The following is a 24,711-nucleotide window of genomic DNA, read 5'->3' on the forward strand; positions in this document are numbered from 1 at the left end:
TCTCCATTACTAATCCTCTTCTACTTTTCCTCCATTTTCTTATTGCAAAATTTTCCATATCTGGATGCCTTTGCCTATATTTCTCTTCAAATATCTTTGGTGCTGCACTTTTTTTACTGATTAGTTTTGCTTTCTCCTCTGCATTAATATTGCACCATATTTAATCTCTTTCTTTCCCACGTCCATACTGATGCTTCATGGCTCCTGCTCCTCCTGTTTCTCCTTACTTGGGGGACTCGTTATTCCATCATGCTGTGATATAACCTGTGTTAGACTTTCTACACTAAATCGTTCACTTTGCAGGTACTCCATAACTTGAGCTTCTAATTTTTTAACTTCTGCTTTACTAATTTCTATTCTATGTTCCCTCTTTGTGATCTAATTTTTTTGTATTATGAAATTTTCCACACCTGGATGCCTTTGCCTGTTTTCTCTTTGAATAATATAATGGGGCTGCTTTTTTGTATTGATTAATTTGGCTTTCTCGTTTGCATAATATTGCACCATATCTCTTTCTTTCCCATGTCCATATTTCTTTTTCATACGTTTCAAAATTCTCTAGATTTTTTTGTTTTTTATATTTTCGCACTTCCTCGGTTGCTTACTTTTCCAAACAGCCCAAGGATTCTTGGTCTATTTAATAAATCTGTTATATTAATGAACAGATTTTTTTTTATTTGAAGCTTCTGACAGTTTTTCTTGTCTAAGTCTTTTTCTTTCCTCTTATTTCTCTCAATCTTTTTGTATATCATCTGTCTGGAAATTCTGGGCTTCTTACATAACAGTAACAATACTTAATTTTTTGCTTATCCTCCATAGCCCACTCTATCATCTTTATGGCTCTTTTTGGCCTATCAGTTTTTGTGATTTTTGTGAACTAGCCCCATTGTAGGAATGTTTCCATGTCTTGAGGATTCTACACTGTCATTTTTTCCATTCCTGGCACCAGTGTGCCTACCAGGACTGGGCACTTTTTTATCCTGGGTCTTGTGCACCCAGCTATCTTTTTTTATTTTTAACCTACTTCTGTCCATGATATATACTATATAAAATACAGTTTTATAGATCATTGTCATCTTGGTGAGATTTTGGGAAAAACAGGATCCACCTCATGAAGGTTCTCAACAAGACACTAAGATGAATTAAATTCCAGCAAAATTACTCTCCTTTGCTTGCTGATTTATCATCTTTCCATTCAGTGCTGCTACAGCCATGAGCTATCAGATGTTCCACCTAACCTGCATCCTTAGTATGCCTTGTGGTCATATGTACACACGCATCTCCATTAAATCAATGTAAGTATATCATAATTCAAAATCTCAATTCAAGTATTGTAATTGTAAATTGTGTGTGTGTCAAAATATCAGTTTGGCAGGTGGAGTACTGAATTTTAGTACAGCTTGTGTGAGCATGCATGTGCATTAAGACTAGGGTTAGGTTTAGGTCTGTTTGCTTACTGTTAGTGATATACTGATATCACTTGCATTTACATTCATAAATAATATACAAATGTTTTGTCTCTGCTTTGTTCAAGTACTACGTGTATTTTTTAGTCTATGTATAATTTTCTGTTTGTGCTTTGCATCATGGTGCAGGGGTCATAGCTGAAAAGGGTCTATCAACTAGTACACTTACCTGGTTATCAAACTAAAATAAATGAATGAATAAATAAATAAATAATCAATTAAATGAAATTAGCTAAATAAATAAAAGTTAGCATTAGCATTATGATTACAGTTAGTACACATAAGCAAGGGTGATGCACAGGAGGCGATGCCCCCTTGTATCACTCCTATCTATGTCGACCAACACTAAATCTAAGCCTCATTAAAATGCTTACCCTATCCTTAACTCTAAAAGTAAACATATTGCTTTTTTTACTTTCACATTCAGTCAATTAGCAGACACTCATACATAACTTGTTCTCTTACATTTTTTAAGGATGTTACTTGTCTCATCTGGATTCTACTGAAAAAAGAATCAACAGACCTATGATTGGTCATAAAGGTGAGTTCATCCTTTCAACAGTCAGGAGTTGGTTATCTACTTTTTTAAAGATCCAATGTTGGGAATGGGCAAAAACTTTTGACAATGGACAGTATGCTGTAGTCTGCGTAAGCAATTCATCACCACATGAGCCCATCAATTTACCCCCAATTCACTGTTGATCACCTACCTGCAAATCAGGAAGTGACAGTGAAGATCCGACACTTACACAGTCAATAAGACATCTACAAGTATACTGGTATAACTGGAAATTATTTTTTTTGCAACAAGGTCTGTTTAAGGGAATTCACTGAATAAACTCAACTGAACATGAATGACATGATATATTCATAAAACCTACTTTATGGCTCCACAACCTTGAAGTAAGTTATACAAGTGATCCTGTCAAAGCCACTTGATGACAGTTTATACCATCATAGCTCACTTAAAAGCAAGATAATTACATAAACAAAAACACTGGGAACTTGAAGAGAGAAGGCTAGTGGAGAAGCAACTCATTCACCAAGGGATGGAAGGAAGATGGTTCTTATCCACCAAGGACAGCCATCTTGTAGATTAACCGACACTTAAGAAATATGTAACAACTGAATTACAGGACCCTCCATGACAGGCCCTAAAGCTGAGTTCTAAGCACAAAGGTAGAAGGACCTAGAGGGTCATACAAAGCCAGAGTTCAGAAGGCGACACTGAAGTACCAAAAAAGAAAGACAGGTTTGGCTCCTGGAGATAACACTGAGACACCTCCACCTAAAGAAAGTATACACCCTAAAACCAAATGATACACTGCAGAATATCCACAACAGAGACACCCTAAGCAAACAAAATGAAACAGATGGATGTCTAACAAAAATACAAGTTTAGAACTTTTGTTCTTTATTTTATTTAAAACTGAGAACTTCATCAAGAATGGGACAACAGGAACCATTCACTCGGTGGATAAGGAGAGAGACTCACAAACTCATTCCAGGAACACTTGAGCTGACAAAATGCATTCACAGAGTTAAAGGCCTTTACTCCCCAGAATTCTGTCCCTATGGGTAAAAGAGAGAGAGAGAGATAAAAAAAGCAAACAGTTCACAGACTTCAGCTAGAGGAAATCCAGTTCCAGGGAACTACTACATGGAGTTCCCCATACATAAAGCCTTGAGTCTCTGAGACCCATCAAGCAGTGGTAATGACCATTACTGGAAAGAGACCTTACAAAAATAAGAAGTTATGTACTCACCCATAACGTTCCATCTGAGTAGGAATCTTCATTTGTCTGCAACCTTTGGGTATCGGATCCGAGCCGGCAACTTGTTTCACAGCTATCAGATCTGAGCTCCTAGCTCCTCCCCTTACCCATAATCCCCTGCCAACCCTGACTGACCTCAGATCAAGTTTGCCCTCATACAAGCAGCTAAAAAGGTTAAATACGTCCCATAGGGGACTAGAAGGAGGACATCCAGGGACTAAAACTTCTGAAGGTCAGGGGGAAGGAGGGGGGGATGGTTGCAGACAAATGAAGATTCCTACTCAGATGGAACGTTATGGTGAGTACATAACTTCTTAATCTGAAATAGGTACTTCATTTGTCAGCAACCTTTGGGACAGAGTCCCCAGCTACCTGGATCTTGGGCGGTCATCGTGGAAGGATATTCCGGAGCACTGCGGAGCCAAAAGATGCTCTCCCTCTGGAGATAACGTCCAGCTTATAATGGTTGATAAAGGTATGAGATGAGGCCCAAGTGGCTGCGGAGCAAATGTCATCTAAAGACACTCTAGAACTAAAGGCAGCGGAGGTAGATATAGAGCGAGTAGAGTGTGCACGAACTCCCTGAGGTGCGGGCCTCCCAGAACTTTCATAGGCCGATAGAATACACTGTGAGATCCATCGTGATAAAGTGACCTTAGAGACAGGTTTACCCAAGTTAAATTTGGCAAAGGAGATGAACAACTGGTCGGATTGTCTATGACTAGCAGTCCTGTGGATGTAAAAGCACAGTTGTCTATGCACATCTAACGAATGCAGCTTGTATTCTCCTTTGTTCTGATACTTAGGAAAGAAGACTGGCAGGTTAATGGATTGATTGATATTGGCCTCTGAAGCCACCTTGGGAAGAAACGAGGGGTTGGTCCTGAGGTGCACTCTATCCCGGTGAAAAGCCAAGTACGGGGGTTTTACACAAAGGGCCTGAAGATCAGAAACTCTTTTCGCTGAAGTAATATTGACAAGGAACGCCGTTTTCCAAGAGAGGTACTTAAGATCAACCGAAGCAGCAGGTTCAAAAGGGAGAGCTGTCAATGCCTGAAGGTAGAGATAAATCCCAAGGGGGTATAACTTCCTTGACAGGAGGTTTGAGCAGGAAGGTACCCTTTAGAAAGGTTTTACACAATTTAGCTGTGATCAAAGGACCTGACTCATGTCCCACATGATAATGATAGATAGCTGCCAGATGAACCTTGACCGTAGAGCAGCTAGCCCCCTGATGAAACAGACCTGTAAGGAAATCCAACACAGTCGGTAACGGCGCTGTGAAGGGATCTAAGTTATGATTCTTCGTCCAGATGGAGAAATGCTTCCACTTACTGCGATAGACCTTCCTAGTGGAAGGTTTATGTGCTGCTACAAGGATGGCTTTAACTGGTGAAGAGATTCCGGGAGTCCTGATTAGGAGTAGAACTGGAGCAGCCAAGCTGTCAACTTGAGGTTGTCCAGATTCGGGATCGGGAGATTCAGGGGATGAGATATTAGATCCGGTAGGGGATCCAGAATCCAAGGAGGATTTACCAGGTGAGACCACAGGTAAGGGAACCAGGCTTGACAAGGCCAGAACGGGGTAATGAGGATCATTCTGCTCCCCAACCAACTGGCTTTCTGTATGAGTTTCAGCATCAGAGGTAGAGGTGGGTAAGCATAAAGTAGACCGGGAGGCCAAGCATGCACCAGAGTGTCTCTCGGGGATTTCCCGAAGGGGGGAATTAAAGTGAAGTAACTGTTGCATTTTGTATTTGAGGGAGAAGCAAAGAGATCGCAACAGGGTTGCCCCCATTCAGCAAAAATCCGCTTCGCTACCTGGGGATTGAGAGACCACTCGTAAGGGGAAAGGATGGTGCAGCTGAGCCTGTCCACCAGAATGTTGGTCCGTCCCGGAATGTGTGTCGCAATAAGAAAGCGGTTGGTGGAGGTCGCCCATTCCCACACTCTCATGGCCTCTTGACAGAGAGGATAGGACCCGGTTCCCCCTGTTTGTTGATGTACCAGACAAATGACATGTTGTCTTTCTGGATCGCAATAGTTCCTACAGGAAGAAGGTTCTGAAGTGCCTGCAATGCTAATAGCACCACCCTCATCTCCAGGACATTGATATGCAAAGAGGTCTCTGTGTCGTTCCACGTGCCTTGGACCATCCTGCCTGAGCAATGCCCCCCCACCTGAGGTGAGAGGCGTCCGTGGTCACCGTGGCGAGGGGAGGAGGCGTGGAGAAGGGACGTCCCGTATGTAGGTCCGCAGATTGGAGCCACCATAAGAGAGCCCTCCTGCAAGCCCTGCTGAGGGGAATAGGATGGCTTAGGGGGTAATGTAGAAAGGATCACTGTACTTGAAGGGTCCATTGCAGGACCCTCATATTTAGACGAGCCAATGGCAAAAGAGTGATTGCCGCCGCCATGGAGCCTAGAGCCCTCAGGACCAACTCCGCCGATGGGGCTTCTAAATGGAGGATGGCCCGCACATGAAGCCTCAGGTTTTATAGTCGTTCCGCAGTCAGGAATGCTAGAAGGTTTCTTGTATCCAACTTGGCCCCTATAAACTCTATCACCTGAGTCGGAGCAAGAGAAGATTTGTCCCTGTTGATGGTGATGCCCAGCTGGGGAGCAAGCTGGAGGAAGTAGTCCCTGGCTGAGCAAAGTAGATGCCTTGTCGGGTCGGTCAGGAGCCAGTCGTCCAGGTATGGAAAAACCTGCATTCCCTGGAGTCTCAGGTGGGCCACTATCACTGCTAATACTTTGGTAAACACCCTGGGGGCTGTGGTGAGGCCAAAGGGAAGGACCCTGAACTGGTAGTGACTGGCTCCCAGCCGGAAGCGGAGGAACCTGGATCATCTGTCCATCAGAATGTGGTAGTATGCATCCTTGAGGTCTACTGAGCACATCCAGTCGTTCTCCCGCAATAGGGGGAAGATGGATTGAAGAGTGACCATCCGGAATTTTTGTTTGGTTACTGACAGGCTCAAAACGGAGCGGTCGAGAATTGGCCTTAAGTCCCCCGTCTTTTTTGGCACCAGAAAGAACCTGGAGTAAAAACCTAATCCATGCTGGTCTGGGGGGACAGGTTGGATGGCTCTTTTTCCTAGGAGCTGCTGAATTTCTGCAGCTGCTACCTCCTTCTGATCGGGTGGTACATCGGGGAGGTTTCTGAGTTTGGGGACATGATACAGGGGAATTTGGTAACCTCTGGATATGATACGAAGCACCCAGCGATCTGATGTGATGGACTCCCAAGCTGCCAGATGCCTCGAGAAACGCCCCCTGACTGCCTCCAGAGTGGAGCAGTCGGGCAACCCCTGAGGGTTGCTGCGTGGGCCGATCAGAGAAGGTTTCTCTGGACCCAAAATTCTTCAGGCCCCCTCTGCCCCTAGGGGGGCATCCTCCATGTCCTCCTCTATCACGGAAGGACTGGTTGTCCGGAGCAGGCTGGTAATGTTGCGATTTCCGGAACCACATCTTCTTCTGTCCCTTTTGGTTCTTGGAGAAAGACGTCTGGGGAGCAGAGAAGCGGACTCCGACGGCTGACGTCTTCCCGTCCTTTTCGCTCTGGACTAAAGTCTCACGAACTGTCTTGTCAAATAAGGCTAAACCATCGAAAGGGGCATTCGCAAATGACGCCTTGAAGGGTTCCGCAAAGTCACAATGTCAGAGCCAGGCCTGGCGTCTCATGACTAGGCCTGCTCCGCTGGCTCTAGCGGCTCCCTCTGTGGCATGGGACAAATCCGCACAGAGGTATTCGATATAGATCTTAGAGTGGCCATGCGAGTGGAGTACAACTGTTTGTCCTCCGCCGACATGGACTCCGAGGGGGAAGCAGCGTACTCTTTGATAAGGTCTCGCTGCATCCTAATAATGTGTGCCATGTAGTTCAGGGACCTTACTGAGAAGATCGCTGAACTAAAGACCCGCTTCCTTAGGCGATCCATCGAGCGGGACTCTCTGCTCGGTGGATGGACCGAGGGGCTGTCCTGAGCTAATTCCCTCTTAGTAGCTGCCGCCACCAACATGGCATCGACAGGGGGACCCTTGCTCCAGTGGGACCTCTCTGAAGGGGGCTCAGAATCCTATTGGGGCATTTGGGAACTGGCTCCACAGTGTCCGGCTCCTTCCACGCCCTGGTGGTAATAAGGTCCACCAGGGGGTCGGCGGAGGGGACACCCAAGAGGTAGATGGGCCTGCTTCGAATGCCTCCAGGAACACGGACTCGTCGGAGGAAGCCTTGGGGGCAGACCACCCCCCCAATCCTGAGCATTTCCATGATGTCTCCGAAGGAGACATCCTCGGGGGGTGACCTTGGAAAGCCTTCTCCTTCATCCAAGTCCGTGTCTTCTGTTAAGGACTCAGGGGAGTCTACGTGCCTCCTCTTACACTTCTGCTTATGAGGAACATCCCCGGGGGGGGCTGTCCGAGGAAGTCTCACCAGCAACATCTTGTTCCAAAGGAGCGACCTGAGACATCGAAGCAGGCTGTCCCTGTGGCCGGGCAATGGAAGCCAGACCCAGCTGAGAGGGAGTGCAGGATGGAGTCGAGGCAAGGGCCAGGGGTCCGGATGCACTCAACAGAGCCCTCTCCACCGCATCGAAGGCCAAGGGAGAGTCGCTCTCTCTCGGATCTGAGAGCCGACTCCCATTCGGATCCGATGGGGGGATCGGAACCGGAGCCGAGACCATCGGATCCGAAGGACCCATGTGCTCTGACCTGGACGGAATTGAAGGCACACTGAATCCCTCGGATCCGAAGCTCAGCCCAAGGCTCCGAGAGCTCGGATCCGACAAGGACGGACCCAACAAACTCGAGGGAAAGGTCGGAGCCGAAGTACCAAGCACTGTCGAAGCCGACCCACCCCCGGCTCCAACGCTGCCCAGCTCTGGGCGCTCTGAACCCGGGAAGCGGGTCGGAGAAGGAACTATCGGGGCAAAAAAAGGCGTTGGGGGGGGGAGGTAGGAGCCCTCCCATCTGCAGCTGGGCCTGGATGAACCTTCGCATCATCTGGTCCAAGTCTGCATCTGACAGGCTATAAGTGGATCTCGATGAGGCCACTGAGGCGGGCTGGGATTGCCGCCTCGATGACCTCGACGGAGATCGGGTCTCCTCCTCCTCGGGTCCCACTGAGAAGCATGGAGACCGGAGCCGAGGAGGAGGAGACTTGGAAGCCATGGAGGGAGAAGCCTGCTTAGCCGGGGGGGCCGAAGCGGAGGCCTCGGCCCGCCGCTTGTGGTGCTTCTCCCTCTTTTTCTCCCTCCTGGCCACCCTCTCCTCCGGTGCCGTAGCGGGAGTTTGAGTCCTGGCTGGGGGGAGACAGGCAGGAGTGGCCGCCACCGAGGACTGGGGTGAGGCCACGGGAGCACCAGAGGCTGAAGCCAAATCCGGGGGCAAAAGTCCCGCCAGGATCAGCTTCGACCTCCGCTCTTTCAGTGCCCTGGGGTTGAACCCTGTGCAGATAGCACATCCAGAGGACAGGTGTTCAACCCCAAGGCACCGAACACACCGAGTGTGGCCATCCACCGGTGAAAGCTTATGGCCACACTCGGTGCATTTAGAGAAGATCGGTTTTGGGGCCTCTGACATTGTACTATGAAAAAAAGCAAACTCACTCACAAAAGGCCCCAAACACACACCGACCCACACAAACACTACGCACCAGCGAGGGAGGGGAGGAATTTACACTAACAAAAATACAAGATTCTAAGGCTAAAATAAAGGGAACCTAATGCACTCAATCTTTTACTAAACATTTTACAACAACAATTACAATAAAGTTGAAAAACTTATCTGCGATACTAGGAGCTCTGAATCTAGCTGCTTTCACTAAGCGCGGCAAACTAGATCTGAGGTCAGTCAGGGTTGGCAGGGGATTATGGGTAAGGGGAGGAGCTAGGAGCTCGGATCTGATAGCTGTGAAACAAGTTGCCGGCTCAGATCTGAGATCGGATCCGATACCCAAAGGTTCCAAAGGTTGCTGACAAATGAAGTACCTACTTCAGATTATGCATTCCAACAAAGTTTAACCCACATGTTCAAACTGTAAAATACACAGTCTGTAAACATGAACTTCAAAGTCCAAGAAGTGCTTTTCAAAGACAAACAGAAAAGTGTCACTCCCAAAAGAACTGTTTGTCCAGCCAAGGATTAACAATCCTGCCTTCCAAAGGATATGAGAGTTAGTATCTGTTCAATGTACCTACTCTAATAAAATACTAAGGCTCAAATAATACAGATGAATGAAAACATTAAGCATAATGCAAATGACCAACACAGGTGCCCTAATTAAGAACCACTTCCACCTGAAGCTAGACAGGAAAGCTGCTTAGCAACCCATAATACTTCTGAGAACCAAGCAGCAAAACAGTCAGAATTATGGGTCTACACCAGAAGCTTGACCCTAAGGTGGAGCCAACTGCCTATGGCTAGCACTGGGGGAATGCAGCGATTCCCATTCTGCCAGGGACATGACAGTCTGACATCATACTTTTCTTGTAAATCAATGGCCTTCAAGAAAAGTTATGTTCTTTCTTCACTGGCATCTGCAAAGAGGTATGAAATAGGTTAAAATGAGAATGTGCTCATGAACCTCTGGAGGGTGAACATATCCAACAAACCCTTCCCTTTCCTTATTGCACTAAGGGAAGATGGGAAGTATTGCATTCCCCTAATCACCTCTTCCCAAAAGAATCAGACCAGACCTAGCCTCAAACTACAATTTCAGGAAAGGACTAGAGGAGTGTCTCAATACAACTGCCATTAGAATCACTTCCTCAACAATACAAAGTGCTGAAAGAAGCATGTCCCATTATACAACATTCTACTGGGCAAGCACAGTCTCCCTGACCAGGAGATTCAACTTCATGCCCCTTGTTTAATAAAGGGATATATGATGGAAAGCAAACCAGTTAAATAGAACAGACCCCAGAAGAGTCAGGAGCACTGCATCTAGCATTGAAAGAGGACTACTTCCTGTCCAACAACAGGACCACATCCCTGCAAATGTGAGATGTTTGTGGTAGCAGTGAAAATACATGCTAAAGGGCTTTCTTTCTGAGCCAGGCCCTAGACATAAGCAATGAGGTAATGGACAATTCTCACTTCACTTGTAGATGGGGTTCCCTTTCTGCAACCAAGCCCATCAAGGACTCAGACTATGGCTGCTTGTCCTATGCAATAAGGAATCCATCTATACTCCCTTACAATTCTATTCCACATCCTCTCAACTGCCATGGCACCCTAAAGAACATGGATGCCATCTTGCCCAAAACTCAGCAAAGTCAGCTTCAGCTATGTTATGGCCACTATTACGCTGCTAAGGCATGCCCTCCTTAGTTCTTTCTTATAGGAGAATGACTAACCAATGACAGTGTCTACTGCACGAGTATGGAAATGATACTCTGAATATCAAACAGAGGAACTTCAAACAACTCAAAACAACCCTTCCTAAACACAGCCACTGGGTACTCAAAACCAGGATATATCCTGTACAGTCCATAAGCAGGGCTACCAGGAGCCCTATAATCTAAAGTGTTTGTGTTCTTGCAAAGCATCAGGTCCAAAGAACAAAAAACACACTAAAGGAGCCACGAAAGGAGGCTATCTGACCTAAGAGTGCTGTCTACCGAGAACAAATATTCCAACACGTGTGGCTTCCAAAACTCCAAATCACATCACATATCCCGTCACCTCCTTATTTTTTCTAAATAAAACAATGCAAAAGTCACTGCCTTATTCAGTACTGTCAGAAATGTAATGTACCACCTCTCTACCAGTAGTTGCTGCTGTTTGTTACAACATCCAACAAGCAAGACTTTTACAGATTACTTTTTTTTTTACTAAACTTTCAAAAAAGTGCAACATATATGAAACATTTGTTGTGAACATGACTTAGAATATTATTTCAGTGTACTTTCTCCCTGGTACTCTCATGAAAAAGGCCACTGGCTCAGTGACAGTTACCAGGCCATGAAACTTAAGTACACATGTACCTAAAGTCAGTGGACAGTAAGCACATTCTGCTCTATTAAGGGTATTTAGCATTCTACCTCCACTCCATCACTACTTTTTCAATTACACTTTTTCTACATGTCTCATGCCCTCAAACACGTCTATGGATTCCATCTCTACCATCCATTACTGTAGTCCATTCCATGGGTCTACAACCTCTTTTGGGGAAAAAATTACTTTTCAAAATAGAGGGAGCAATTAGTCCTCACAATCTTCCATCTGTGCCTTCTTTTTCCCTCTTCTCTCACATCTTTCTGATAAAATTTTATGTATTGATATATCCCCCTTTTTTTCTGGTTTCACATGAGAAAAGCTTCAACTTCTCTAGAGTTCAGTCATCCATTCCTTACAAACCCTTGGAACTTTCTTCCAGCAGCCCGATGTCCCTTTCCTTGTACAGCCTCTAGAACTGCATGGAATACTCAAGGTGAGGTGTGACCATGGTCCTTGTAGGGTAGCAGTACTCTCTCTCAGCTTCTGAAATCTACCCTCTTGAGGATACAAACCAGTATTTCTGTCTGCTGCTGTCACTGACCTCTCTCACTCTGCTCATACTGGTCCAGTCCATACATGATCAACATCACAGATCTTCTTCCTACTCTTGCACCATTAGTTACACTTATCCTTCCTGAAGCTTCATACCATGACTGCTGTGGCCCAACGGCAGTACTCAGCATTTGTTTGCACTGAACCTCATCTGCCACCTTTATTCCCACTTATTCATTTTTTGCAAATCTTTCTCTTTGCTCAGCCTTCTTCTGCTGTACCTACCTTTGTGTAACTGACAAAGAGGCTGATCCTGTTTTCTATTTCTTCAGATATGTCCAGGGCAAACACAATGAAGAATACTGAATATGCAGTATTCCACTATTTACGTTCCTAATTCCTAGTACTGTCACTCTCACCATAACCCTTTGTGCCCTACCTTTTTATCATGTAGCTATCTAGCTCTGTCTTTGTCCTAATCCCAATCTCTGCCATCTGACTCCCTGTGTAGGACTGAGTTGACAGCCTTGCCAAAGTCCAGGCAGACTATGCCTGCAGGAACTCCCACATCAAGTTTAGCTATAATCCAGTGATAAAACAAACAGTTATAACTAGTAATTCATTTTAGCTAAGAAGCCATGTCAGCTGCGGTCTTGAAATTGTTGTCCTCTAGGAAAGCTACCAGCCTATCCCTCTGGGTTATCTTCATGTCTCTCCCTGCAACTGTAGGTAAGTCTCTCCGGAATTTTTCTGCTCCTTGTCCAAGGGTGCCACACTTGATATCGTTCAGTCCTCTGTCATTTCTGCACCAGCCAGCAATCTGTAGAAGACCTCCATTAAGGGAGGTATGCCAGCACACAAGACAGACTTCTGAGAAGTCTGGGAGGTAATCCATCAGGACCTTGTGCTTTGCCCTCCCTAAGGGCAGCTAGTTCCCTCTGAACCAGTTCTCTCTCCATCTTATCTGTTAATTGTTGTTCCCATTCTGCCCTGCTTCACTTCAAGCACAGTGCCATCCATTTGCTTTCCTTTGTAAAGACAGAAGAGAAGCATCCTTTCAGTGCCTTTGCTTCCCCTCCTCCTTCTGTGATCTTACCCTATCTTTACTCAGCCTGGACAGTTCTGTCTTTCTCTCTCTTCTTTCCACTATGGATCTAAAAAAAGCACTCGAGTCCCTTCTTTATTTCTTCTGCTAACTCCCATTCAGCTTCAGCCTTTGCTGCCTTTTTGCTAGTCCTCTCCACCTTCCCAGTCCCTCCATTTCACCTTTAGTAAGCCCTACCTTTTGACCTAAGAGCTAGTCTCAAAAATTTCTACATGGCCACACTGGCACTCTTGTATGTCTACAATCTTGAGCACTCCATCCTCGACTTATTCCCATAGCTTGTTTATTCTCTTGACTCCTACCTCATCCTTGACCACCTTCTCCAACAAAGCACAACTCATTCCTATAAACTCTAGACATTGTTTTTGCCTTTTTCATTCTTAGTCTACCCCATATTCTAAACTACATAGTGGTACAATCACTATTGGCTTATGGTGTCTTAACCTGGACATCTATGACAAGAAACATAAAAGAGTACTGTGGCAAAACCTACAAAATAAATTCGTACACAATGGAATACCCTGGGGAACATATATAAAATGAAACTTACATAGGCAAACCAGACAAAGTGCAAACAATTTTCTCTAACCCCAGGAATTTCATCAGGCTTGCATACAAGGCAAAACAAGAAGATCGTGTTATGTCTGCCATCTCATAAGAAATTTAGTACAGTACGGATTCATTAACAATACAATGATTCAAAGATCTTAAACTATCCAGAACCATATTGCTCTGTTAAGCGCCTTACAAGGCCTTCATATTACAGCAAGACTCCAGTACCTAAAATGATATACTAACACAATAACAATAATTCTTAGATAAAAGCTTCCTTTTGGAAAATTAACATGCATACAAAGGAAAATCAAAGTTGCACGTACTTTGAACAATTCAGTGTTTTAAATGCATGTGCAACTACTTTCTTTAGCAGCTACTTCCACCACCTAAAATGCATCATATTTGGCTAGCCATATATGACATGCATACTCCTTCTGATGGATACCATCACCAACAATCACCATTCTTATTCTGTATGTATGTGTAGAAAGATCAACCTTACCTCAAATGCCTGCACTGGGATTCCCTTTACTTTACGGAAAGCAGGCAAAACTGGAAGGGACTGAGCCGTCGTACTCATGTCCTGTAGTGCTTTCAAAGCCTATAAAGGACAAGAAAATGTGCATATTGCAGTTATATGTATACAAATTCTTCATTTCACATTCTTAACCAGATATAATATTACAATAAATGGTAAGATCATATTAGAAGTCAAATTTACACACTTTATAAACGAATGAACCCATAATGCCCTAACCTTTTTAATATGACACAAAGCTATTTAACTTACTTACATTTAACTTAACTATGTAGCATTTCAAAAGATGAAACAGCACTTCATTTAATACAGTAAATATATTTCCATCATTACTGCACACAGGCAAACTAAGGCCACTTTTCTGTCAATAGCTAGTTGTACAGCAGATATGGCTTCCTAATCACATATGACAAAATTCACAAAAACAGAATTATTCCTGCTCAACTGACTGATGTTACAGCTGAGAGGATGAAGGATAAGAGACACCAGTGCAAAATCATATTTGAAAACCCAGGTGTGATTCTATCAGTCTCAGCTTGCATACTGCGGTCCTGTCCTAGATCAGGTACTCCCCTAAAGGAAAGTATCAAACATTTTATATCATCAAAGAACCTGCTTAATTTGCCTGTGTGCAAAAATGAGGGGGTTGGTGATCGGTTAACACCACCAGTAGTCCTAATTCTCTCTTAAAAAGGGGAACTCATAGCTATAACTCATAGCTACTGATCTTACCCAGTTAAATTACAAAACAAATTAAAAATATAAATGACTCAAGGGAGTTAACTAAGACTGTTTTTAAAGACGATATAGATTAAAAATGGTAATGCAATGAAAATAAAAAAATGAATTGGGTGAGTTTTCATTTCTGCAAATTTTTTTTTCTAAAATTGCCATGCAATTAAAAACAAACTGAACTCTAAAACAACTAAATCCTTGAACTTTTTGTCTCAATACTAATTTTTCCATTTCTGTTTTATTTTCTAATCAAGAGTGAAAACTTCATATCACGCTCTGCTATGGCATAAAGAAAGGAATGCTCCCTATGAACCTATCTAACACTAGTAGGCTTAAGCCCAGTTTTAAAAAACAACCCAAATTTATTGGGGGAAGGGAGTAGTTTCTTCTTCACTTACACACAAGTACATTCCACACTGCTCAAATCAAGATGGGGGCAAAGGTATTCTGTATTACAATATGGCAGCACCTTGCTTTAGTCAATAACACATGAAAAGAACAGGTTTCAGTGTCACACAAGGCTACAGCCCAGATTAATGTTCAGGCAACCAGCATCAGATTACAGGCTTGAGTACCTGACAGAGCTGTTAAGGAAGAACCGGCATGTCCATTTTGGGGGGTGGTAGGTGGATCAAGCCTCACAGTCCAGCAATTCAACGTGGCCTGGAGCAGGCTCACCAAACCATCATCTGGTGGTAGCCTTCAACATGGGTGAGTGGAAGTTTACACTGGCATGGAATAGGTAGAGTAAGCCTTCACAGTGATACAGATTACAAGTCCTCTCACCCACGTGAAGGATTAGGCCATTATAAACACCCTCACTGCAGGAATGCTGGCAAGGGTATAAGCTATCCTCACAGTTACTAGAATGGATGTCACCTCCAGACAGCTCGCGCTCTGACCCCAGGTGAAATTCCAGGGTAAGGGAATGAATGGGACATACCTGACTGGGATGGTGTTGCTGATCAGCAGTTATGGGGAGGCAAAAACTACACAAGAAAAACAAAACATAAAATCAAAAGGGAAATTAGCTACATGCAAAAATGATCTTTGCAAATCGCACATCACCTTTTTAGATTTGATACTACAGGCAACATTCATTTTTCATGCCTCTCTACTAGGTCTAAACCAAGCAGTTTGCACAGTCTCATTTTTCTGAGCAACAGAGGGAGAACTTAATGATCTACCGTCTTTTCAGCCAGCAAAATGACCATTTCAGTCTGTGGTCCTGTCCTACATCGGAGTACTCTCTAAAAGAAAGCATCAAATATTTTTTTTTATCTTCAGTTATCTTCATTTCAACCAATTAAACAAGGATGGTAGACTGCAGTTATCTTGAAAGCTGGTGATATACTTTAAAACTAATTACTCATGTGACAGCACAAAGTGACCAAAGAACTGCAAATAGTTCTATAATTAGCCATCAGCTTGCTGCCCAGTGTTCACTGCTGGAAGATAATTGCAGAAAAACATCAACACAGTTAAAAAAACAATGCTTTGCCCTGAAAATGCAACCGTTATTTTACTAAATGTAGACAAATGCTGGTAAGCACTGTGGCATACAGAGATAAAGCCCTGGCTAAGCTAAGTTAAGTTTGACTAGCAACCTTATGGCTAAAGAGGGACAGGTGGGTAAAAACAATCAATGCCAGATTGTCTGTCCCCAATGCATGCAGTACAAGACGTGGTAAAACTTCTTTGAACTGTACTGTCAGTGATGCCAGCATACTGAGTGCATCCTTACACTTTAAAGGATGCTTCAGAGGTCATGCATGCATTGTACTCCATTATAGAGCAGGGATGCACCCCGCAGTGTTTGTGAAACGATGTCAGCGATGGGTAAAGTACATTGATGTACACATTTTGTTATTAACATTTTTTTATTTACCAATCTGCTTTACACATAATAAATGTAATAAACTTCTCGTTCACTTTGTTTATTACTCCAAATTTCTGTACTTTCGTTTTTGACAGCTGCTTACTGCGGTTGGACAAACCAGTCCGTACAACCGTGACTTGCGTGGAACCAGAGTGCCATAACATTTTGTCTTTCAACAGCTGTTTTACACACAACAAATGTGTGGCAGTTGTGTTTCACAGTGTTTGTTAGTACAAATTTCGGTACTTACATTATTCATCTGCGACCTGTACATTGCAGTTTGTCAACATTGTATGTTAAACCGTCAGATGTTTGGAAGGTGGTTGCAATACTACGCAAGTACCCTTTTTTGTGTGTTACATATCTAACTTCTAATAAGATTATTATTGGTGTTGAAATAGCTTTGGTAAGTGTTAAGACTGTCCTCAGATACTGTATATTTTCCTTGTAAGCATTACTTTTTTCACCACTTGCATGCTGATGCTTGTAAGACCCCAGAAGCCAGAGATAGCCAGTCATCAAACAGAGACTCCTCCAGTGAATTAACCAGTGCAGCATCTAGACAAGTGAAACAATATACTGAGTTAACTTGCTTTGCAAGGAATAGATTTGGATGTCTAGTGACAAATACAAGCAGTATATTTTAGGCAGTGCAACTATAAAGGAAGAGAAAATAAGGTTAGCATGGAAAGTATGACATCTGGGTGAACCAGGAAATAGGGAAACAATTGTTTTCAGAGAAAAGTTCATGGATGAAAGAAAAGAAAAGTGTTAATGCATGGAAAATATGTCGTCATGCTACCAGCTCTGTACTGTGCGGCAGTTCCTGAACATCAATACTACAAACGTCTTCTAGTACAGGCAGCTCCAAATGAGTTACTTCAGAATTGCCATATAGCTGAAACACCCGATGTCCTTAAATTGCCATGTGCATATATCCCATGTTGCCTCTAATACAAGAGGTTTAAGGAATCACACAGAGGAAAGTCTAGCCTTGCTAGATTTTTCTTTTGTTTTTTTGTTGATTGTTTTGTGTGTGCGATCTTTTTACTCATTATTTTAGCACATACTTCACACACTCAGACAAATGCTCTTTTGTATAAAGTTCAAGCAGATCTGAATACATACCCCTGACCCTAAACATACTATGACCTAGCTGGTGTAACCCCAGTGTCAAAAAACTGCTGTTACAATATATACTTTTCCACCTGCTTGGCTCTCTAACAGATGTACTGGCTAGAAGGTGGGGTGGCTGCAAGCAGATGAAAATCAAGTAAATTGTCCTTGCATTCAAGTAGTAGATCCCCTCAAAAAAAAACCTGCTGACAACAATGATAGAGACAAGTGGGCTACTGCAAGGTTTAAGTCATATCACGGAGACATGATCTGAGGATTTTTGAAGACCAAATGATCACCCAAATACCACTATAGGAGTTCTTTGAAGGTTTTGAAAAAAAATAACAACAGGGAACACACCGGTTCTTACTGGAGATGATTCAATGAGGTCAATGACCTCACATTAGACTGAATTTGGTAACATAAGATACTCACCCCAAAGCAAAGAAAATGGTTATAGTTTATAAACAATGTATTTATGAATCAGGATCGGCGAATAATAAAGATTTTCTGCTTCTAGGATTACTCCACATTGCAGTAAATTTAAAGGTTTAAAATACATTTTAGTTAAAAACTGTGAATAAAAAATAGGTATAGTACCCCTAAAAACAATTCTGGGTGATAAACAACTTTGTGTTTACAAAAGAGGTGCTAACCTTAAGGACTTGTTTGACAAGAACAAGGATGGGGCGAAGCCCCTCTGCTAGCAGCAGTAAGGTAAGTTTGTGTATGTGTTCTGTGTTTTACTTTAATGGTCGAGATTTCAAATGTTGATCATATGGTCTCAGTCATATGAAAGTCGACACTTTGAAATTTTGGCCATATCAAGTAGGCACATATATATATATATATATATATATATATATATACATACACATATATATATATATATATATATATATATATAAATATATATAAATATATACATATGGGCCCCCCCTTCACATGGTCGACATTTTAGAAAGCCGAAGACCATATGGCCGGGACCATATGATCGACTTGAAATGTCAACCATGCGGTACGGGCATCTCCATACAGTCAGTGGCGGCTGGTGACTTCAAATCACAGGGGGGCTGCAGGAGATGCTGAATGGGTGGGGTCAAATGGAAGGGGTGTGGTCAACCATAAAGGGGAGGAGCTATACACAAAACCACAAAAAACTAACTTTAATTAAATGCGCTGCCCTGGGTGGCAAACCATCATTATGAAAGTCCAATCAAGACAAAAATAAGTGTAGAAGAATAAAAATATTTCAATGCATTGGCTGCATGACAGCTTACTTAATATCTAGATGGAAACAAAAGGTTGTGAGGCATGAAAAAATAAATTACTTTTTAAATACATTAGTGGAATGCCAGTCAAAATCAAGTATAAGAAAAACCAGAAGCACTCAACTCAAACCACTTCTCCTTGCACTGCAGTTCTAATTATAATATATTCAGCTTTATTATATATTCAGCTTTATTAAAGTACCAAGCAACATGCTGAAAGTAGAAATCTATGTGATGCCCCCACTTGTAAAAATGTTTCTTATCCAAAAAAGACCTGCTGCCTGACAACTTGTTTCATGGGGAAAACATGATAAAAGTAAAAAATGAAAAGCAAACAAGAAACAAGCTCAAGATACATTGCTTAAAGGATTACTGTACAGGTTATGGACCACACATGATTGGCATTCTGTTTAGTTTATGGGTAAAGTCTGTAGAGATGACTGAAAGTCTCAAACAAGTGTAATGAGCTTTTTAAAATAATGGAATCCTGTCCTTTAATACCCAAGGCTTATACATTATCTAGTCAAGTATTCTCTGCATGGCAACAACAGAAAGGCTTTCAATGTTGGCAATTCTTTAACAGTATGCTTATTAAAGCTTACTTGCATCTTACGATGTCAGACAAGCTTACCTTATGGTCATTAAAGCATTGCTACTTAAACACAGAGCAACAGGCACTTTGAGTAATAAGCATAAATCTGAGTAATAAGCATAAATCAACAGTACAAAAATATGACAGAAACCAGACCATTCTGCAAAATCAAGGACAGATGAAAAGCCACTGTAATACTTATGCAGTGTGTCCTCCCCATCCAAGGTAGATACAACTACTCCTTGCCTTGCTTGGACACATCCAGAGTCACTACATGGGGGAGTGGGGTGCAACAAGCATGTCACAATTTGAAATCTCTCTGGCTGACTGTGATGGCCCTGACACATTTGTTATACCTCTCAACCTCAAGAGCAAGAAATCTGGACAAAGCCATACACAGAAGTGGGACAAAGGCACAACAATAAGGACAATTTTTAAATATTGCTCTAATAAACTTAGAACGATAATAGAATAGGTCTTGCATTAGTATGAATTTTCTGAAGGGTATAAAATCTGAAACTCAAATGTCTGTCATTTTCTAACTTCAGTCTTTAGTGATTTGTCACTAATTTGCCAAAAAACACAATTTTATGAAAAATGGACCAAAAATGTGATGCAAAAATATAAAATAGACACACAATACAGCTGCTACCTGTCAAAGAAGGGACACTTTAATATTAGTACTGCTACCTTAAGAAGCTGACAAAATAAAAGAATCTACATGCATTTCAAGTAATCTATAACTTTGATTATTACAGTTATTTCTTAATTGTAAACCCTCCATGTTTTCTTCCAAAATTGCTATTTTGCGGAGGGAGTATTAGGGGGAAGAGCAACATTTTGAGCCAAATTGGGGACAATTGAGAGGTTGGCTATGCCTAATTCTATAAAGCAATTTATTTGCATGTACCTCTCTACCTGTTAATGCAGTAAATCTGAACAAGGCCAAATATATTGGGGGCACATATAAACAGTACTAAAAATTGTTCTTGTATAAATTGAGACAGTTGATAGAACGGCTCTTACTTAAGGTTATGAAGTCTGAAACTTATTATTTAGTGACTTCTGGCAAATCATTTAGGAATTAAAACTACAAATTTTATGAACAACAAACCAAAAATAAGAAGCAAAAATCTATTCATTCTTTGAAAATCTGGACAGTTGGGAGGTATAGTTCAGCTGGGCCTGTCTGAGTTTGCTGCCCTCCCCTGACAAAATAATGGTTGAACTGGAGCCTCTGCAGCCATTCCAATTAACCATTACTTGGCTATTTCACTCCATTTACCATAAACACTAATGTGCATACTGCTTTACTTCAACGATTGGACTTCATTTGAAAGTTTTATTTTGTATTTTACAGCACAAACATTAAGTCATCTGTTAAACAAAGCAATGCAGTCTCACAATGAAAACTTAGCATTAAAACTTCTCTGCCCTTGAAACTCACATTCATTGAAACAGCATTGAAACCCACATTCCAAGAAAATACATTTTGCCAGTGGCAGATAAAGATTAATTCTGGGCTGTTTTCGAATCATAGGCCCCTTGCATATGAAACATACATGTGCTCTTTGATACACCTTCCTCATTGTACTAAAAATTATATTCCTTGTACAATACAGTACACTTGTTAGAGGGTGTTTTAAATTTGTTTTGAACATTTTTCCAGTAAGCAAGGAAACAAAACATATGCACCCATAATGGCAAAACTGCCCAGTTGAGAACATTTATCATAAAAAAGTCTACTCAGACTTCCACAGTCCACCATTATTAGTAAATATACAGAATTCTACAGTCCACCATTATTAGTAAATATGCACAATTCCACAGTCCACCATTATTAGTAAATATGCACAATTCTACAGTCCACCATTATCAGTAAATATGCACAATTCTACAGTGCACCTTTATCAGTAAATATGCACAATTCTACAGTCCATATTCAGTGAATTCAGTTCTTGCCATAGCTGTCAACCTTAGCACAAAAACCTGGACGAAGCCAATAATGGGGGAATACAGTCCCCAAAATAGGGACAAATTTAAAATATTCATCTTATAAACTTAGAAAATTGCTAGAAAAAAAGGTTGCGCTACTATGTATTCTGAAGAACATGAAGTTTGAAATTCAAATGCCAGTCAATTTTATTGCGGACAGAACAAAAACAATTTTCAGCAGAGACGCAGGGATTAATACTGCAGACACGTCTTTGTAAAATGGCAGGGCACCAGAGCAAATCCACACAAACAAAGGGAGGAGATGCATACTCCACACAGAAGCCACCCCAACCAAGAATCAAACCAGAAAACCTATAGCTGTGAGGCAACAATACTACCACTGCACCATCAAATCTGCAAGGAATTAAACATTCAGAAACCTGAAGTCTGAAATTCAAATGCCGGTCAATTTTACTGCGGACAGAACAAAAGCAATTTTCAGCAGAGACGCAGGAATTAATACTGCAGACACGTCTTTGTAAAATGGCAGGGCACCAGAGCAAATCCACACAAACACAGGGAGGAGATGCAGACACCACACAGAAGCCACCCCAACCAAGAATCAAACCAGAAAACCTATAGCTGTGAGGCAACAATACTACCACTGCACCATCAAATCTGCAAGGGATTAAACATTCAGAAACCTGAAGTCTGAAATTCAAATGCCGGTCAATTTTACTGCGGACAGAACAAAAACAATTTTCAGCAGAGACGCAGGAATTAATACTGCAGACACGTCTTTGTAAAATGGCAGGGCACCAGAGCAAATCCACACAAACACAGGGAGGAGATGCAGACTCCACACAGAAGCCACCCCAACCAAGAATCAAACCAGAAAACCTATAGCTGTGAGGCAACAATACTACCACTGCACCATCAAATCTGCAAGGAATTAAACATTCAGAAACCTGAAGTCTGAAATTCAAATGCCGGTCAATTTTACTGCGGACAGAACAAAAACAATTTTCAGCAGAGACGCAGGGATTAATACTGCAGACACTTCTTTGTAAAATGGCAGGGCACCGGAGCAAATCCACACAAACACAGGGAGGAGATGCAGACTCCACACAGAAGCCATCCCAACCAAGAATCAAACCAGAAAACCTATAGCTGTGAGGCAACAATACTATCACTGCACCATCAAATCTGCAAGGAATTAAACATTCAGAAACCTGAAGTCTGAAATTCAAATGCCGGTCAATTTTACTGCGGACAGAACAAAAACAATTTTCAGCAGAGGCGAGGATTAATACTGCAGACACGTCTTTGTAAAATGGCAGGGCACCAGAGCAAATCCACACAAACACAGGGAGGAGATGCAGACTCCACACAGAAGCCACCCCAACCAATAATCAAACCAGAAAACCTATAGCTGTGAGGCAACAATACTACCACTGCACCATCAAATCTGCAAGGAATTAAACATTCAGAAACCTGAAGTCTGAAATTCAAATGCCTGCTCAATTTTATTTAACATTTGTTAATCAGGACAGTCTGACTTGGAACAAAAAAACAATTTTCTGCAGAGGCCCAGGAAGAAATAATGCAGACATGTCTTTGTAACATGGGAGGACACAAAAGCAAACCCACACAAACACAGGGAGAAGATACGGACCCCACAAAGAAGGAACCCCAGCCAAGAATCAAACCTGAGAACCTGCAGCTGTGAGGCAACAATGCTACTACTACACCATCAAATATCAAGCATTGCAACATTTACAAACCACAGATATTATGAGGAACAGATCAGATCAAATATGAGGCAAAAATCTGCAATTTTTTTACAAATGGTGGTGGGTAGGGAACTAACACCTGCATACAGGGTACAGGGTTCAAGCCTGAGGTATTCCCTACCACACCACCATGAGCACCTGGGGCATTTACACACACACACACACACACACACACACACACACACACACACACACACACACACACACACACACACACACACACACACCTCTCTCCAGTTACAAGCACCAGCTAACACATACACAACTCCAGTTAAAAGCACCAACACATAAAGTAAAATGCACCATACACTTACCTGTCTGTTCTCCATACCATATCCTGCCCGTGCAATACTCACAAAGACCCGCGAGATCCCAGTAAAGCTCCTTCCCGATGACGAGATCCCAAGCTCCCTCCCGAGACTGTTCTGGCTGTTGCTGTTGCAGTCCGGATGCGATATATCCTCCCAGCGTGTCTGTGCACTTTAAAAGTGCACAGACGTCTCCTTGCGTCCCTCTATGGGTCCTGCCGGACTGCCTTGAGCATGCGCATAGACCGACGGTAGTCGGGACTACTGCGCATGTGCGAAGTCCGCGAAATTTAAAAAAATAATTTTTTTTTTGTTTTCTTTTATTTTTTGTTTTCTTTTTTAATTTGAGGGGGCTGCAGTCCGGCAGTCCAATGCCACGAGCCGCCCCTGCATACAGTGCGGAGTGGAAAGATTTCCATCTTCAGCACAGTAGTGCGATCTCAGAGTTGGTATATTTAAGGTACGGGGGGTGTGAGGGGTGTAGCAATGTGAAGGTAAGTGATTGTTGTGTTTTTTTTTTGTTTTTACATGATCAACAATTCAAAAGTCGATCATATGGTCTTCGGCTTTTTGAAATGTCGATCATGTAAAGTAGATCCATACATATATATATATATATATATATATATATATATATATGCATACATATACACACACACACACACACACACACACACACACACACACACACACACACACACACACATACCAACACCACCAATAGGTGCATGACCAAACAAGTGCACGGAAATAGATATAAAAATCGCAAACAAATAAATCCAGCCATTACAATTTTCTCCATTTTCATGATAAAAACAGACCCCACAGAATGGTATCCACAGGAAATAAAGAACAAGTGAAGCTCAGATAATGCCAAATAGTTGCTTTTATTCCAAAACAAACTCAGCAGGCTGTAACAAATGCTGCAGGCCTGATAGTCTGGCTGTAACAAACTCTGCAAACTGGTTTTGCTCACTGGCATCATCAGTACTAGACTATCATCTTGGACTATTGCAGAGTTTGTTACAACCAGAGTATCGGGCCTGCAGTTTTGTTATAGCCTGCTTAGTTTGTTATGGAATAAAAGCCACCATTTGGGATTATCTGAGCTTCACTCATTCTTTATTTGCTGTATATACCATTCTGTGTGG

General features: G+C 42.3%; 1 protein-coding gene across 1 annotated transcript in view; it reads right to left on the bottom strand.

The window, feature by feature from the left end:
* The window catches only part of INPPL1 (inositol polyphosphate phosphatase like 1), a 1,746,155-nt gene that overhangs the window by 1,124,488 nt on the left and 596,956 nt on the right, over positions 1 to 24,711 (bottom strand). Inside the window, exon 8 of the mRNA XM_044073026.1 lies at positions 13,896 to 13,994. Within this exon, the coding sequence (XP_043928961.1) occupies positions 13,896 to 13,994 (99 nt within the window). The remainder of the gene's footprint in view (positions 1 to 13,895; positions 13,995 to 24,711) is intronic.

Source organism: Protopterus annectens, chromosome 5.part1 (assembly GCF_019279795.1).
Source record: "Protopterus annectens isolate FY-2018-M chromosome 5.part1, PAN1.0, whole genome shotgun sequence".
Classification (NCBI taxonomy): Eukaryota; Metazoa; Chordata; order Ceratodontiformes; family Protopteridae; genus Protopterus; species Protopterus annectens.